General features: G+C 40.4%; 1 protein-coding gene across 2 annotated transcripts in view; it reads left to right on the top strand.

The window, feature by feature from the left end:
• Positions 1-15968, top strand: part of dok4 (docking protein 4) — a 50565-nt gene that overhangs the window by 14581 nt on the left and 20016 nt on the right. Inside the window, exon 2 of one of the 2 annotated variants that reach the window (XM_069524729.1) lies at positions 14106-14560. The exons of the other annotated variant lie outside the window; for it this stretch is intronic. Coding sequence (XP_069380830.1) covers positions 14495-14560 — 66 coding nt within the window. The 5' untranslated portion in view covers positions 14106-14494. The remainder of the gene's footprint in view (positions 1-14105; positions 14561-15968) is intronic. 2 annotated transcript variants of the gene reach the window in all.

Here is a 15968-nt window from a genome sequence, read left to right as displayed (position 1 = left end):
TTACACACACCTTACAGGCCTTACAATTACATAAATGTATTTCTAAAAATCAACTGCATACAAACACACACACAACTGTTTTGAAATGCACATTGGGCCTAGAAAGCTTAACTTTAAAGATTTTAAACAAAGTGGTGTTGGCCATCCACTCTTAGTGTTTCCATAGCACACAGCTCCACAAAACTGGCAGAGGGATGTGCGGAGCACACAAACACACGTTTGTGTGTGTGTGCGCATGTGCACAGAGAGATGAATCAGTCAGCCAATTTACTCTGTCTGTGTCTAGGTCCAGCTTCACTGTTTAGGGACAACAGCGTTTTGTGTATAAATATGTGTGCAAAATGTGGAATATAATACAGAAGCGTGTTTGAATGAATACTTTGGCAGGTCTTTATATGTTACAATTGTTGTAGTAATATTCTGCATAGAGACAAATATTGACCAAAATCATCATGGTTATCAGTTTATAATGATATTGTTATAATGTGCTGAAAATGTTCAACATAAAAGTTGATTAGTGATATTAATTATAAATACAAATAATATGTCACCATCTATCACAACATCAATTAACATTGAAGAAGGAAGACTTAAGCTTCCTTAAAAAAGTTACTTTAAAATATCACTATAATATTGAAAACAGCTATACACATGCACACAAAGACATCAGGGGGGGCTCGCGCCACAGCCCTTTTTCTTCCCTAAGGGGAAGTGCCCTTTTTCTGGGGTGCTTATTCCTGTTAGTGCACAGCTCTCCCTGTCAACCAATATATTGATTAACTAAAAAAATCTAAATATCAGGTTGGGAGATTAGACTAGTCTCTCCTCTCCCTCCCTCCATGTCTCCTGCACAGTGGTGAGCACTAGAGCTGTGGACATTTCTTCATTCCTAGATGCATCGCGACATGGACGACTCTGCATCGATGCAGAAACATAATTGATTCATGTGGTTTTTAGCGATGTCTACACAACTGAATAATTAACACAGCTGCTTCAGGATCAGGACAGACGCTCATTAAAGGTCCAGTCCGTGTCAGTCTCCTGTCAGAGTCTGTTTCCTCCTCACTCTTCCTCTGACCTGCGCTCACTTTACACTTTACAATAAACATCAGCACTGATCACAAATCATTAGGACACGTACAGGACTGATGTTTACTTTGTGTTTGTTTGAGTCGGTGTAGAGTTTATTAGACACATAAACAAACCTGCTACACAACACAAGGCGTAACGTGACGCACACAGTCAGGACATTAGGGTTAAGAAGCAACGCTGTGTTTTAACTTCATTGTTGCAGAAGAAGCGAAACCCCGTTTATCCAGGAACATAAATATGAAATGTGTGAGTGATTAGAAAACATGAGAGGAGCAGAGTCTCTTGTGGACCAGCGGAGTCATGCACATCAGTGCAGTGGTGGTGCTAAGGGGGGCCAGGCGGGGCCACCCTGATACAGTAAAGGCTTTAATCAGAGTTTGTCCTTTTAAGCCTATCGTGCAACACATAAGTCTAACGTGAATGAATGTGAAATCAGTGTGGAGAGCACTGACCACTGCCATAGACTTACTATAGTGATTTATGCATTTATGAAAAAAACAGCACAGTTGTAATACCAGTAACAGTCTATTATACTTTTTAAAGCACTTTCTAAATAAAAAGTTCATGTTTGACAGATTTTAACTATCACTTACTGATGAAAAAGCAGCCATGTGCAGTGATATAGGAAACTGTGGATGTGATACATTGAAATGCATCAAGATGCATCGCTGTTTCCTTTGTTGTTGATGCTCCTGTGATAAACCCAGTGAATACCAAAGAAGACCATTGTCTCTGTGTGAAATGTTGAATATTTAACAATTGCTTGAATGTGACGGTAAGTTAGAGATGTTTTTCTATATTCAACTTTTTGTTTATTAATTAATTATTATTAGTTCCCCTTTTCTCACTTGAGCCCCTGCCCCTCTGTGCACGTCCCTGGTTCTCACACATAAGTACTGATTCAATAAATTGAAGGATTTACTGAACTTTAGACAAAGATAAATATATAAATATATATATAAATATACATAGTTACACTGAAAAATCCAACAGAAGATGGAATAAACTGGTTTGAATACCAGCTCTACCATTGTCTGGAAAGAAACCAAAGGAAAAAAAATCATTTCTGTTTCACTCTTTTCATTTCAGTTCAGTGTGTGAAAGTCTCTATTGTCTCTATTTTACATTCACAGTCGAGTTTCTCTCTTCTGTGTGTGTGTGTGTGTGTGTGTGTGTGTGTGTGTGTGTAGGGAGGGGTGAAGGGCACACAGTATAATGTGTAGAGAATAGAGAATAGTCTCTAGTGTGAAGAGCATAGTAGAGAAATGCCTCTGAGAGTCAGACCGCTCACAATTTGGTCACAGTGGATGCTAAATGTTGCTAGTAGAGTAGAGCAGTAGCAGCTCTCCTGCTGTTACTCCAGATGCCCCCTCCCCAGTCCACCCTCCCTGTCATGGCAGAACACTGTGAGAATGAGTTTGTCCTGTAACCGCCTATTTCTCAATGTCTTATTATTTCGTCACAATGTGAAGTACAGCAGCATCTAGAAAATACATCCAAAAATGATGTTAGGTTTGTATTTTAAAAGTTAACAAAATGTAAAATTCCAAGTTCTGATGAGAACAATTTGGAATAATATGAATATAAATAATTTCCTACACTCCCCTTTTGATTGTTTTTAAGTATGCTATTTTATTTATTCATTTCTGTGATGTGCTATATTAATCAATTAATTAGTTATCTGTTATCTGGATTGATGGCCTAACAATAGCTGGGTCCAACTTATCAAATTTGCTGGTTTTCTTCATTTGGTATATGGCATCTTTGGTGCAACTTACAAATCCTTCACCATCTATTGCTAACTTTAGCTTTTTTTCGCTCTGGTGCCGTGCATCACAATAGCAGCCGAGGGAGAAGGCCAGAGAACAAGATCTTTATGGTTTAAGTCCATTTTCTCAAATTATTTCATTCTTTTTCTCTTGGTATTCATTGTCTTATTTTGGGGCTTCTCTTACCCAGGATGACAGTGTACGCTAAAGTCAGAGGAGGTTGAGGTGAGCCAAGGTTTGGTTATTTTTGTCCCGTAGAGTAGCTCCACAGGAAAACTTTCTGCAAGGACAGATTTAGGGAAAACGTCATTCCTTAACCCTGTTAGATCTCTCTTTTACAAAGAGGAAGGGCTGGTACTGATTGATGTCTATGTCCTTCACTCTTTCCAATCTTTAGTATTGTGATGGAATCATTTTTTTAAGCATACACATTAAACAACCAGAATCAGTTGCAACAGTGTCTGTCTGTCAGTGAAGAAGAAAGTCAGACACTGATGTACATTACCGCTGCACCATCCATGTGACGTGACTGGCTGTAACACAGTCTGGTGAACCCTAAGGGTCTTGAACACCTTTGACATAGCTCCCTGATGTTCACGCGGGTCTTTTTTTTTCCTTTAATTTCTGCCTGAAAATACCTCTGAGATGTGTAAAAAGAGATGTAGTATGACATTTAATGATCTGTGTATGGATTAAACATTTTCTTTCCTCTCTCATTTGAACCTGAAACTCACATTAAAGGTCTTTCAGATAATTTTGATTGAGCTGTACAAATTTGAAAGAAAAAGAATAAATGAGTGGAAAAACAGCACACTCACTCACAATAATCTTTTACTCAGGATGAAAATAAGGCTTCGATTGTGCTCAAATCTCATCGCAACTCAACTCCTATGATAGATTAGTAATGCCAGCAATGTGAGCAGCATAAAATGAGGAAATATCTTCCAGAACAATGCTGTTCTTCCCTCCAGCACAATTCAGTTGCAGAGTTCAGTTGAGTTCAGTTGCATGGTCCTCTGGTCTGTCACTTTCTGCCAAATAATAATGCTCCTTAGACATCTCGCATTAGAACTGCTATAAAAATGGAACTGTCCAGCCTCTACTTCCCAAGCTGGGTCTGTTTTTGATTTGAATGTGTCTATTTGGTTTGTTCAGTCTGCTCCGCTTTGTGAACTCGGGAGCAACATTGGCCTTTAACTGACTGATTGATTTTGTAATATATGCGTTAACACACTCAGTAATACCAGACTAATGCTGGGTTAAGTGTGTGTGTGAGTGTGTGTGTGTGTGTGTGTGTGTGTGTGTGTGTGTGTGTCAGAGGCTTAAGCAAAATGCTTTTACCTACATTACACTGCAGCACCTAATTTGTATCGACACGTCTCACTGGTCAGCTGCTCTGTCTGTCTCCGAGCAAGCAATGTCATGACATGCTGCGAAATGAACATAATTGCCACTTTGCTGTCATAGTCACTGTGCTGCATGGAAACAGGCCTTCATGTTGTCTCACTCAATGATGCAAATACTCACCCCAAACTTCTACAATTTTTCAAATACATACTTGTGCAATTTGGTACATTGTATCAAAACTACAACGCAAGCCAAATAAAACATTATACTTGCAGACACTGGTTGCATGTACAGTACAAGGCTGCATCAACTCTGCAGTAGGGCCCACCCTCTTTCCTTGGTAAGCCATGATTTATAACAGTCCACCAAAGTGGCCCTTATGCCATCTAAAATATGTTTCTGTCTATTGCCTGGTCCCCTACTTTGTACTTGTCCACATCCTCTTCTTACTCCTCTCTATCTCTCTCTCTCCATTTTTATCTCAGTTTTCATCTTCACAAGAGGTGAGCTTACCTAGGACTTATTTGTAGCAGGTTGTTTTACTTATTGTGTTTTCAGGTGTGTGTGAGTGTTGCCAAGTACCGGATATGTTTTACATATATATATACATCTGAACACAAGTGTTTCTTTCCCCTAATTTCAAGGTTTCATTGTTAAACAGTGTCCACTATTAGAAACAGCGAGTTGCGTCTTACAATAAATGGACGGAATGGACGATGTGCAAAGTGCAAAGCAGAAAATATGTTCTTTTGGTGTTTTTGTTCAAGGTACGTTTACAAGAAATTAAGGTTTTCAGGGCTCCAGACTAACTTTTTACATTGATGCATTGGTGCGCCCAAAACATTTCACTGTACACCTATTATATCTTTTCTTGACAGTTCACATATTGGTAATTTCTTAAGGGCTGGGTATCACCTATGCGAAATCTTTTCGATTCCGATTCACAAAGTGTTTGATTTGATCTCCAGTTCGATTCATTTCAGGATATTTCATTGTGATGCACGCAGAATGTTCAATGTTTCAATATGTTTAAATAACTGTCATACACTCTGGAGCAAATCAAACTAACACAAAGTAAACGTCCATTCTGTTCAGGTTCTTATAACTTGTGTTCACTGTTGGTGTTTATTGTCAAAGTGTAAAGTGAGTGCAGGTCAGCAGGACTGTGGAGGGATCACATTCAGACAGGAGGCTGACTCTCTGCTTCACAGTGTGTCAGTGTGTCTGAGTGCAAACTCCACTGGGATGACACAGGGAAGCCACATCAAATACAGAGACAGACCAACTCAATGTTTGGCGGACCGGTGAGATCAAGGAAACATTTTAGTCGCTCTCCACAGAATTTTGGTCGCTCTCTGGAGACCTGGTTTTCATGCTTTTGTCAAGGCATTGACTCTCAGTAGCAACCTGCAAAAACTGCGGGTGACTGGCCTCACTCATGGTCATTTACTAAATCACACCTTGCATTTTATCGGTCAGTGCCTCAGTTTTCTTCATGCTTATTTTCTCCATATTGCTTGCTATTTAAATGATAACCATGAGTGGTTATGGCTGTGGGAAGTGCGTGTGTGTTCATGCATGTGTTTGGAGTGTATGCATACACTCGCAATCATCAGATATGGGACTGGAGACAGACTGTCTTTTCCGTCTATTGCCCAGCTGTCAACGGACATGTTTGTGTCTGTGGGAGTGTAACTTTTGTGTGTGTGTGTGTGTGTGTGTGTGTGTGTGTGTGTGTGTGTGTGTGTGTGTGTGTGTGGGTGTATGTGTGTGTGTGTGTGTGTGTGTGTGTGTGCATCCCTATCGTTATCTGTGACAGATAGTTATGAGCAGACAGACTGACGCTTTCCCAAGTGTTAGCCTTGGGGCAGACTGGAAACAGACAAAAGGGTGTGTGTGTCTGTGTGTGTGTGTGTTTTCGTACAGTCACATTATGGCAACTTGTCTTGCTTATGGAGACCAAAAGCCAGTCCATCCTCAAACCTGGAGTTTAGGGTTAGGGAAGTAGTACTTTGTCCATCCTTGCTTCTTACCTTTTCTCTCAGTTTCTCTCACTGTCTGTCTGTTGTCACTGCAAAAATGTCCATCTCACACATCTATTTTACATTTACAGTACTAAGCCTATTTGTTATAAATTCTGTCTAGTGTAAATCAAAGGAATAGTTTGTCATTTGGGTAAATATACCTGTTTGTTTTGATTGGGAGTTAGGTGATAGGATTCTTAGGTGGTGAGAAGTTAGGTCTCCTCCATCTGTGAGCAGTTGTCAGGAAAAAAAAATTTGATTTCTATTGGGCAGGGTTGGACTGGGACAATAATTCAGCACAGGAATTTGACTCCTTTCCAGGCCATCCTTTTAACACAAAGCGCCAGACCTCTAATTTCATAGGCTGATGCTATTTGTTGATGTAACGTTCACCAGACTAGTAAACAAGTCTGCGGCCCAGTAATTCATTGCCCTCTGCCATCTTTTCAATTATGTCATCTTTGTCAAGTGCCGTAAGAATCTCCCTCTCTGTTGCCACAACCTAAACAGTGAAAATATGATATGCAAAGGCCTTTACTTTGAAATTCTACATCAGATTGTCCTGATATTGTCAGAGTGAAACTCTGAGGTGGAGAACTTTCATTGTGAGGTGAAATTAGTCTGTGGAAACAGCTAGTTTCTCAATTACAGTCTGTTTTTTTTGCTTGAGTTTGAGTCTCAAAGTGAATACTTTTTCTTTGAAGTCTCCAGTCCATATATACACACACACACACACACACACTGTATGAAAACTAGAGTCGTACTTGATGATACATGCATGTTTTATATCTTCAACAATTTGAAGGTTTGTATAGAACAGTTATGTCATGCGAGTACAAATAGCTCTGCTGCTTTTAATGTAAAGTAGATCAATAATCTGCTTCAGCTCAACTCCTCATGTCTGCATCATCATTTTCCTGTCTCCAAGCATGGAAGTGCGCACATTCTCCCTTCAAGTTTGTTTTTATAGTTCCCAACGTTTGCATGAGAAGTGGTGTACGCATCTCTCAGGCCCTGTTTTGTGTGTACCCAATGGTTATAAATGAGGCCCCTGGTCCCTTCCCGGAGAACTTCTTAATTACTTTATCGCTGCATCTGAGGCAAAAGCTTTTCTCTTTTTAATTCTCTCCCTCCCTGCTCCACCTTTCCTTTTCTTCTGACCAAAACCTTCCATTTCACCGTTGACTTGTTTTAATAGTATCAGAAGCAGAAATGTCCCCTTGCGATACGTTTGTGGAGAGACTTGGAACTTGCTAAAGCAATCTGTCACAATGAGCGTTCAATTAGATTGCATTACACATTGTTAGACACAATCAGTACTCACAGGAAACAAAGATATAAAGACAGCTTTTTTCAGCTTAACTCTGCAGCTTCCCTTCCATTTTTCAGGCTGTTTCAGGACTTCTGATTGTGATTTACACAGTGTTGCATGGTATACCACTACTAGAAAGGTATCCATGCTAATGAAATGGTAACTTCTGTTAATGTTTGTCAAGTTCAATTCTAATCAGGAAGCAGAAAATAATGTTATTCTCAAGCTTCACAAAGCAGCTCTGTCTCCGGGTCCAGGTCCACTTAACAGATAGATAATAATAAATAATCTGTTGCTAATGGTCCTGATCATCAGCCCTGTGTGCCTCAACAAATATATCATACAAAATACCAAATTATTTACTTTGCTACACTTGTCCTTCTGCCATGAAAGCCAAGAGTTCAGTTTGTATTTAAAGGAGAAGTTTCGATCCACACGCGATCGGCGTATATCCATACAAAGCAAGGGTTCGGAGCATCCACAATACAGCCTCTAAATAACACATTATCTGCCGCGAAACTCTTTATTTACTATGAATCGCCAGCGCTAGTCCCCTGTGAGTCCAAGGTGCTTTGTTTACATCCCAGGCTTTCACTGGGGTGACGTCACCCAGGCGTGCAGCCGCAGGACAGCTGACGATCAGCTGTGTTTGTTTACACGGAATTTGCTGCTGCTAGTTTTACGCAACATGGCAGAATACTTATCAGGTGCTTTACAGTACAGTATACTTTTAAAGCAGCTGTGTCCTGGTGCTCGGGCGTATTCACCCGGTTTGTTGATTAAACAAGAAGACAACTCGCTCTCGGTTCGCTAAGCTAACGCTAGCTCCGAGGCTGCTCGTTAGCCCGCTGAAGTTAGCTAGCCTTTAACCGGGTGAATTCGCCCGAGCACCAGGACACAGCAGCAGCAAACTCCGTGTAAACAAACACAGCTGATCGTCAGCTGATTTTTGGCTGCGCGCCTCGGTGACGTCACCCCAGTGAAAGCCCGGGATGTAAACAAAGCAACTTGGACTCACAGGGGACTAGTGCTGGCGATTCATAGTAAATAAAGAGTTTCGCGGCAGATAATACGTTATTTAGAGGCTGTATTGTGGATGCCCCAATCCCTTGCGTTGTATGGATATAGGCCGATCGCGTGTGGATCTAAAAGCGTCCGAAGGACTCCAAGTTACTCCAAACCTTTATGGGTGAGTAGATCTACATACCATATGCTGGAAATAAGGTACAGGTTGAAAAAAAACGAACTTCTCCTTTAAGTCAACTCCTCAGTTCTCTTTGTCGAGTCGTATGTTTTGTCTCTGTCCTCCTAATCCTGTCTTGTTTATCCTGAGCAGTTTGAGTTCACCTGTTTGTTTCCTGCCGGGCCTGCCTCTTATTTTTTTGGATTGGATCTGCCTCCTGCCTTGTTTCTGCATTTGGTTCCACCTTGGGAATGTACTGTGAAGCGAGTTCTTCATATCCAGCATATCTTTCCGATAGTTCAGTGGTACTACAAAGCTGGGTATCAGCTTGATAAGTCTGTTAACTGCATATGAACAATCACACACATGGACAAGTGAACTTTTCAAAATGAGGAGAACAAACTCTTTATCCAGACTAACAGAAACACAGTTACAGTTGCTAAATGCAAGGAGGACAGCTGGTAAAACATCTCTGATTGTATAAATGTGTAAGTTGTGGAACCCCTCTGTGACATTTGGGAAAAAATATATTTTACGTGACATAATAACGTGTGGGAACGAGATAAATAACTTGGGGCCACAAGATAAGAATCTGTTCTTTACTAACAAGACCTGGAAGTGAAGTGAAGAAGCCTCTTGCATGAGAGATGAATCATTTCACATGTTGTAGCCTCTATAATGAGCTTTAGTTTGACACCGTCTGCACTGACTCTGAGGACACACTGTGGTGGAAACGTCTGCAATTAATTCAATTCAATTCAATTTTATTTATATAGCGCCAATTCATAATTTACATTATCTCAAGGCACTTTACATTTAAAGGTCAGGACCTTAAAACAATATTAACGTGTCAATAAAATTACTAGTCAATAAAAACGTATGGACAGCCATGGCACACGGAACGTGACTGAGAGGACACAATATATTGGGATGCACCTGGCACAACTGGAAACAGAGAGAGATTGAGATGTAGTGGGTGTGTTAGCGGCGGAGATCGACTTAATCGACCAGATGTTGTTTTTTTACTTCCCTTATCCTTCCCTTTAAGGAGAGAGTGCACTGACTGATTGTCAGAGAGAGACAGGGGAGGCTATCAAAAACCAAATCTGTAAACTATCTATCGCTTATTCCAAAAAGGTATTTCATTTCATAGGATAAACCTACTTAAAAGTATAAAATTATGTCTGGTTATCTCGCCGCTAACACACCCAGTAAATCAATATAAGTAAGTGACACAAGTAAAGAAACGCAGATTGATGCAGACAGTCTGTGGTACTGTGAGCACATTGCTCCTACGTGGCAGGTTGGTTGTGTTTGGGTAAAAAAACAAGAAGATTGGTGATTTCATTAATTCTCTGCATGCATATGGCTGGAGAGACAGTTGGTGTGTGTGTGGGGGGGGGCAGTAATGTCATTAGCTGTGACATCATGTGTGTCTAAGTGTAAAGAGACTGTGACCAGATGTGATCTGTGATGTTAAAAAGCATCAAGCTGAAAAGATCACTCAGGAAAGGATAAAGGTCACAGCTCATAAACACACAAACACACACAAGATTTAGGAGGGTTCACACAAACAGCACACTCTTGCACACAGCCACAGCTGTTGTCTTGTGTGTTATTTGTTTCATTGTCGCGGTTTGTGGAATATTTTTCACATGTTCTAACAAACTCATGTTTTTGTTATCACACAGTATTAATGCACCATTCACTGCAGTCGTCAGGGGCAATTGGGGGTTTAGTATCTTGCCCAAAGACACTTCAGAACACAGACTGGAGCTGTTTGAGGTTTTTACCACCCAAGCTTTAAAAAGTCGCAATCCTCTCCCAAAATTTAATTGGGTATGTTAACAAAACATTACTTGAAAGTCCTTTCAGTCCTGGACGTACATTCTGAAACTCAAGAGGTCAAAACTCAGACACCGTTGTTAAACGGATGTGTGTTAGCTTGTACACATTATCAGGGTTGTTATCATCAAACATGCCAGAAAACATGCCAACCAATTTACCAGACTTGGGCCATGCATGGTTAGGAAGCTCTCTTACAACCTGTATGAGTACTTTAACTCTTCACTCAAGTAAGGATTGTTAAACAGAAAACACCAGATAAAAAGTGCTTTTTATCTGGTGTGTGTTTTTTGGTTCAAAGAGATAAGTAAAAGACTGGCGGCTGACTGAACCTCTGTGGACACCATATCATTGTCTTTAACTAGTCACCCTGGACGAATAGAAAATAATAACAAGTAGAACCTTTAGGATTCAGGACTTTAAAGATCATCCATTCTATCAGATGTATTAAGGGGGAAAAAATCAGTGTCCATGTTGATTCCTCACTTGGGGCAGCATAGCTGTAACCACAACACTGCATGGAGTCATGTTTCTGGTCATCAGGTGAATTTATGTTCATTATTCATTCTCCTTCTAACTCAGACTCGAACTGCTGCACTGTCCATCAGCACCCTGCTGATTTAGTCTACTGCTATCTGATGCTGAGTGGGTAGTGTTGAGGAATTTTGGTATATCCACTATATATCATATTATGTGCATATAATGTATATTACATTATATCTGTACACCATTAAGAGACGAGTGCCTGGCTAACTCCAAAGATACTCTCTTCTCTCTCTCTGAGCAGTACACAAATGTCAGGTTATAGGTAAAGGACCAACCAACAGTGCATTGTAGTGTCTACACCCAGCGACTTTCATATCTAACTTAGATGCCGCAGACAGAGAGGCACCAACTTCATCTTTCACCATCTTCAGCTGTTTTGCGTATTACACCAGTATCCAATAGGATGCAAACACCTCATGTAACATAGAGAGTGACAGCAATTCTAGCCATTCATGGATGTGCTGTTAGAATGGGTGATGCAAGTAGAGGGAGATATATGAGGAAGCTGTGGGAGACATCTTCAGACTTGAGGGTGACAATTGCTCATGTTGCTCTGTTAGTGTTTGTATATTGTTGCACCTTCTGGTCTCCTTGATGCATCAAGTCTACATTCATATCTGCTGCATAAGATAAAAAAGCTGCCTGAGTTCTCCTTTCACCAGCTTCCAGAAAACTTCCATAGTAGTATGCAGTGGGTTTGTCACAGCTGCATGTTGCAGTATGACTAACCCAGAACAATTCACTTACATATGTTAGAATGCTGTGCATAGCTGAGGGGAACTGCATAGCTGGTGATTGTGGTAATGACTTATTCTTCATATAATTCATGAACACACATTAAACAAAGAGGATCCTGTACACATCCGTTGTGGGTTATTGTGTGCGTGTGTGTACGTGTATTAATGATCCCCTTTTTAAAGTTTAATGTCTCCATTCCACTGTTGTCAGGGAGATTTACCATTGAGCCCTCTGGGACATGTCTGCCCTAGACGCTCCCACTCGGACACACACACACACACACACACACACACACACACTGCAGCTGTGCTTGATGTGAGTTTGTTTTGAATATGTGATTTATTGGTGTTGAATACAATTCTGGCCATAATCGAAGCAATGATTTGATTTTGAGTTTGTTCCTCCATGAGGTTTTTTCAAAGGAAATACACAAGTGTACAAATATTCAGAGTTTAATTTCTCATCGGAGTTCTTCACCACATGAAAGAGACAATCATGTCATAGAATAACTTATTACAGCCTTTGAGTGTATATGGATGATTTGCATTGCCAACTGTGTACCTGAGCCCTCTCTTTCCACACATGTAGGTCAGGGGTGATGAACCTCATTCCTGTCAAGCACCATTTAATTTTTTAACACATCCTTCGCAGTCCATACTAAATTATTGAACACATGCTACATTTTGTGCTTGTTATTGGGTCTCTGGCCTCGTTTTTTCTTGTTGTGATGTTTTTTCCCTCTATGAACTTACACACTAATACAATAGAGTTCAACTAGGAGAACAAAGCTTAACAAAGTCAAATTAATTTATTACCTCCATATGCCTTAATGACAAATCCAAAGAATGGACAGATATGGATGTAAACTGCAACTTGACTGGTCGGCCTGAATGCACACAGTTCAGAGGCATTGAAGTATTCATGTGACGCAGAGGCTGCACTATCTGTTGCTAGGTGCAGATAAATGACATTGTTTCTCCCAAAATCAAAGAAATATGCAAGCTGGCTGTTTCTGTGGAATCACTTTAAGTGTGTGAAAGGGTCTTAGTGATGAAGGCAGCATGCTAAAATGTCCTTGGGCACTGGAATCTAAATTGATGTGCTGGCTGAGTGTGAATGATAAAAAGTGTTATGTATCATAGTGTGTGTTTGAATGGGTGAATATGACTTGCACTGTAAAGTGGTTTGAATTAAAAGCAGTCCATTTACCTTTTACATGGGGTATTATCACTTACTCCATATTCTAAACCTATTGAGTGTTTTAGCATCTCTCAGCTTGTTGGTTTGATTTTACAGCTCACAACTTTACTGGTTTTGTTTACAGCATTATGTGTGCAAACATTAGGCAGAGACAAACAGCCGTTGGTGAATGTAACAGTAGCGAACTTTCGCCTCCTTTTCACTTCCCAGCTGTGCGAGCAAGGAAGGGAATAAAACGTTCGCTTCCACTGGCAAAGCAAATCTCCAGTTTGGCTTCATGAGGAGTTTAACTTTGGTGAACTTTGACCCACAATATTCACCTGCATTCGCTGACTGTGCCCTTAAACAGCTTATAATAACCTGTAAGTCACCTGTAATTTAGTCGTTTTTCAAATTACTAACTACAAACTGCCCTTAAGGGACTTAACATCATGTGCAGCAAACAACACACTTTATTCTTAGTGCTGTGATTTACATAAGTAATATTACGCCCCCCCCAAAAGCTTTGTATGCAAAAACAGTTGACCTTTTTTTAAAAGCTACATCAGCAATATGGACAGTAATTCAGAGAGCCATTCTAAGAGTGCAGCATGTCTATCTAAAAGGCTACATCGGTTTCTGAGTGACATTTACATTAAACAGAGCTGTTTGAATGTTGGCATTATAAAAGTGGTACATGCAGCTTTAGCAAATGAGAACGAATGAGGATCGCCAATACAACTGTCTGCAACCCTGTATCTCCAGCAGCACTGCAACATAGCATGTTGAAAGTAAAGGATAAAGAGATCAGTGGGTTTGAAATGGAAATTTAATTAGGAGAAAGCTGGTAATAAACAGCTTGGCATGATGGGTAATCAGAGTTATCACTGGCTAAACCTCATACCTCATACCTTTTTCCTGGATGCAGTACTTTCTAATAGAAGGGTGGGCGGGCAGACACACACACACACATATATTCACATATATTCATATATATGAATAATGGATGATACTGTTGTGCTTCTTGGTTCTCAATAACAGAAATATGTATATCATTGTCCGCTCCCTAGAAATACCGACCAGGAAGATGAGGGAAGACCCGTCTGATGAAGAATATCTAAAAGGAGGATGCATTGAAGGATAAACACAAAAGGAGTGAGAAAGGAGGAGACTCAATAGTGTAACCGAGGACAACAAATGGAAACAGAAGGATCAGTAAGAGGAGGGAGGGAAATGTGAGGAGCTTTATGAAAGAGGAGAAATAGAAACAGAAAAACTTCTAAGGAGGGAAACCATATCAAGTAGACAGATTGAAAGTGAGAGGAAGGAAGTCATAAAGGAAAAAGAAGCTGGAAGCTTCGGAAGGGTAGAAAGGAAAAGCAAGAGTCTGGTTGAGGGAGGAAAGAAACATCTGGATGGTCTCCACAGCGACATCCAGCTGGTTACCCACCCTCCGAAGATGGCTTCCAACTTCAACGACATTGTCAAGCAAGGCTACGTGCGCATGCGCAGCCGCAAACTGGGGGTGAGTGTGCGTTCATGTAATGATTGTGTTGTCTCTCCATTGATGTTTTATCACATGCATCACAAAAAACAGTCCTGACTTGGCACTGGGAGTTTTCTTAAATAAGCTTCCACAAGCTGGGTGAGATGACTGGTGTGACACTGCAACTACATACATTGATCATATGATCATCTACATGTGTATATTTTCATGCGACCAAAGCCTCTAACAAACTTCATCAAAATAATAACATGCTCAATATTTTGCAAAAGTGATTTCGATCAGACTCCTGTTTATCTCTGTGATGTCAGTGGGGGCAGTAAAATTCACCAAAATAATTTGAAAAATGCTTTTGACCAAAGAGATGTGACTGCATCGACAGTCCAGTCTGAACTGCCAATCAGCCTTTTACAGTTGCTTAAAAAATCTCTCCAAAATAAAATTTGTGCAAGAGCTTATTCCATTCAAGTAAAAGCAATATATCAATCTACATTAAGCTGTCCAACAACAAAATAAATGAAATCTCAAGTAGTGCCATTATCAAGTCCGAATTTTGATTTGTCTGATACTTGTAGTGAGTTCAGAGATAATGAGAAAATGCTAGTAATTGTATTAACAATCTGGGTCATAACAGATTACTTGTTTATGACACTTGTTATAAATGGGAAACTTTAATTGTCATTTTCTCACCATGGGGTCCCTGTGTGAAACATGAAAGAAAGAAAAAAATGGAAAGAGTGTCTTCCCAGCTCTGGTTTGATGCACCATGGTGCAATAGCTGGATCCTGAAACAGTACTGGGTGTGCTGGATCCTTTTGCTGTGTATAAAAGAAGCAGGACTTTGATATAGAGATGGTTGGACGGCAGGGTCAGTGCTGATTATTTCCCAGCCGAGGTCTTGTGAGGGCAGGGCTTTGCTTTCTGAAGTTGAGGGATGGAGGATCTGCCTGCTTTTGTCCATTATTGTCTTGTTGTTCCTCAGTAAGCATTAACTAAATAACATGGACAAAAGCAAATTTGCTCTTTAAAGCTTTTCTCTGTGTGTGTTTGATTGTCTCCCTCTGTCTTTGCACACTAACTGCTCAGCTCTTCTACCCTATTTAGTCCCCACTCTCACACACACTACCCCTGTCATTTAATTGCTTGGTGTCTTTTCTGTCTTCCTGTGTGGTTTTTGCCCAGAGCACTGAGTCTTCACCTCTCATTCTTCCTTCTCTGCCTCATTATCTGTGTCCTTCCTCTGCATTCTTTCTGTGTCATCTGTCTCTGCCTCTTTGCCTTTTTCCATTTGCTCCGGTAACCCATCTTCCTCCTGTGCCATATGTCGTGATTCGTAGCATGAAGCAGTAGTTTGGCTTCATTGGAATGCAGCTGCCATTGCTGATATGAAAATCTCCTGACTTGATTTACAGTAGTAGTAAATTTAAGA

The sequence above is a fragment of the Paralichthys olivaceus genome, chromosome 1, assembly GCF_024713975.1.
Source record: "Paralichthys olivaceus isolate ysfri-2021 chromosome 1, ASM2471397v2, whole genome shotgun sequence".
Classification (NCBI taxonomy): domain Eukaryota; kingdom Metazoa; phylum Chordata; class Actinopteri; order Pleuronectiformes; family Paralichthyidae; genus Paralichthys; species Paralichthys olivaceus.
Note: the sequence above shows the minus strand (reverse complement) of the source record. Positions and strands in the feature narration are given on the sequence as shown.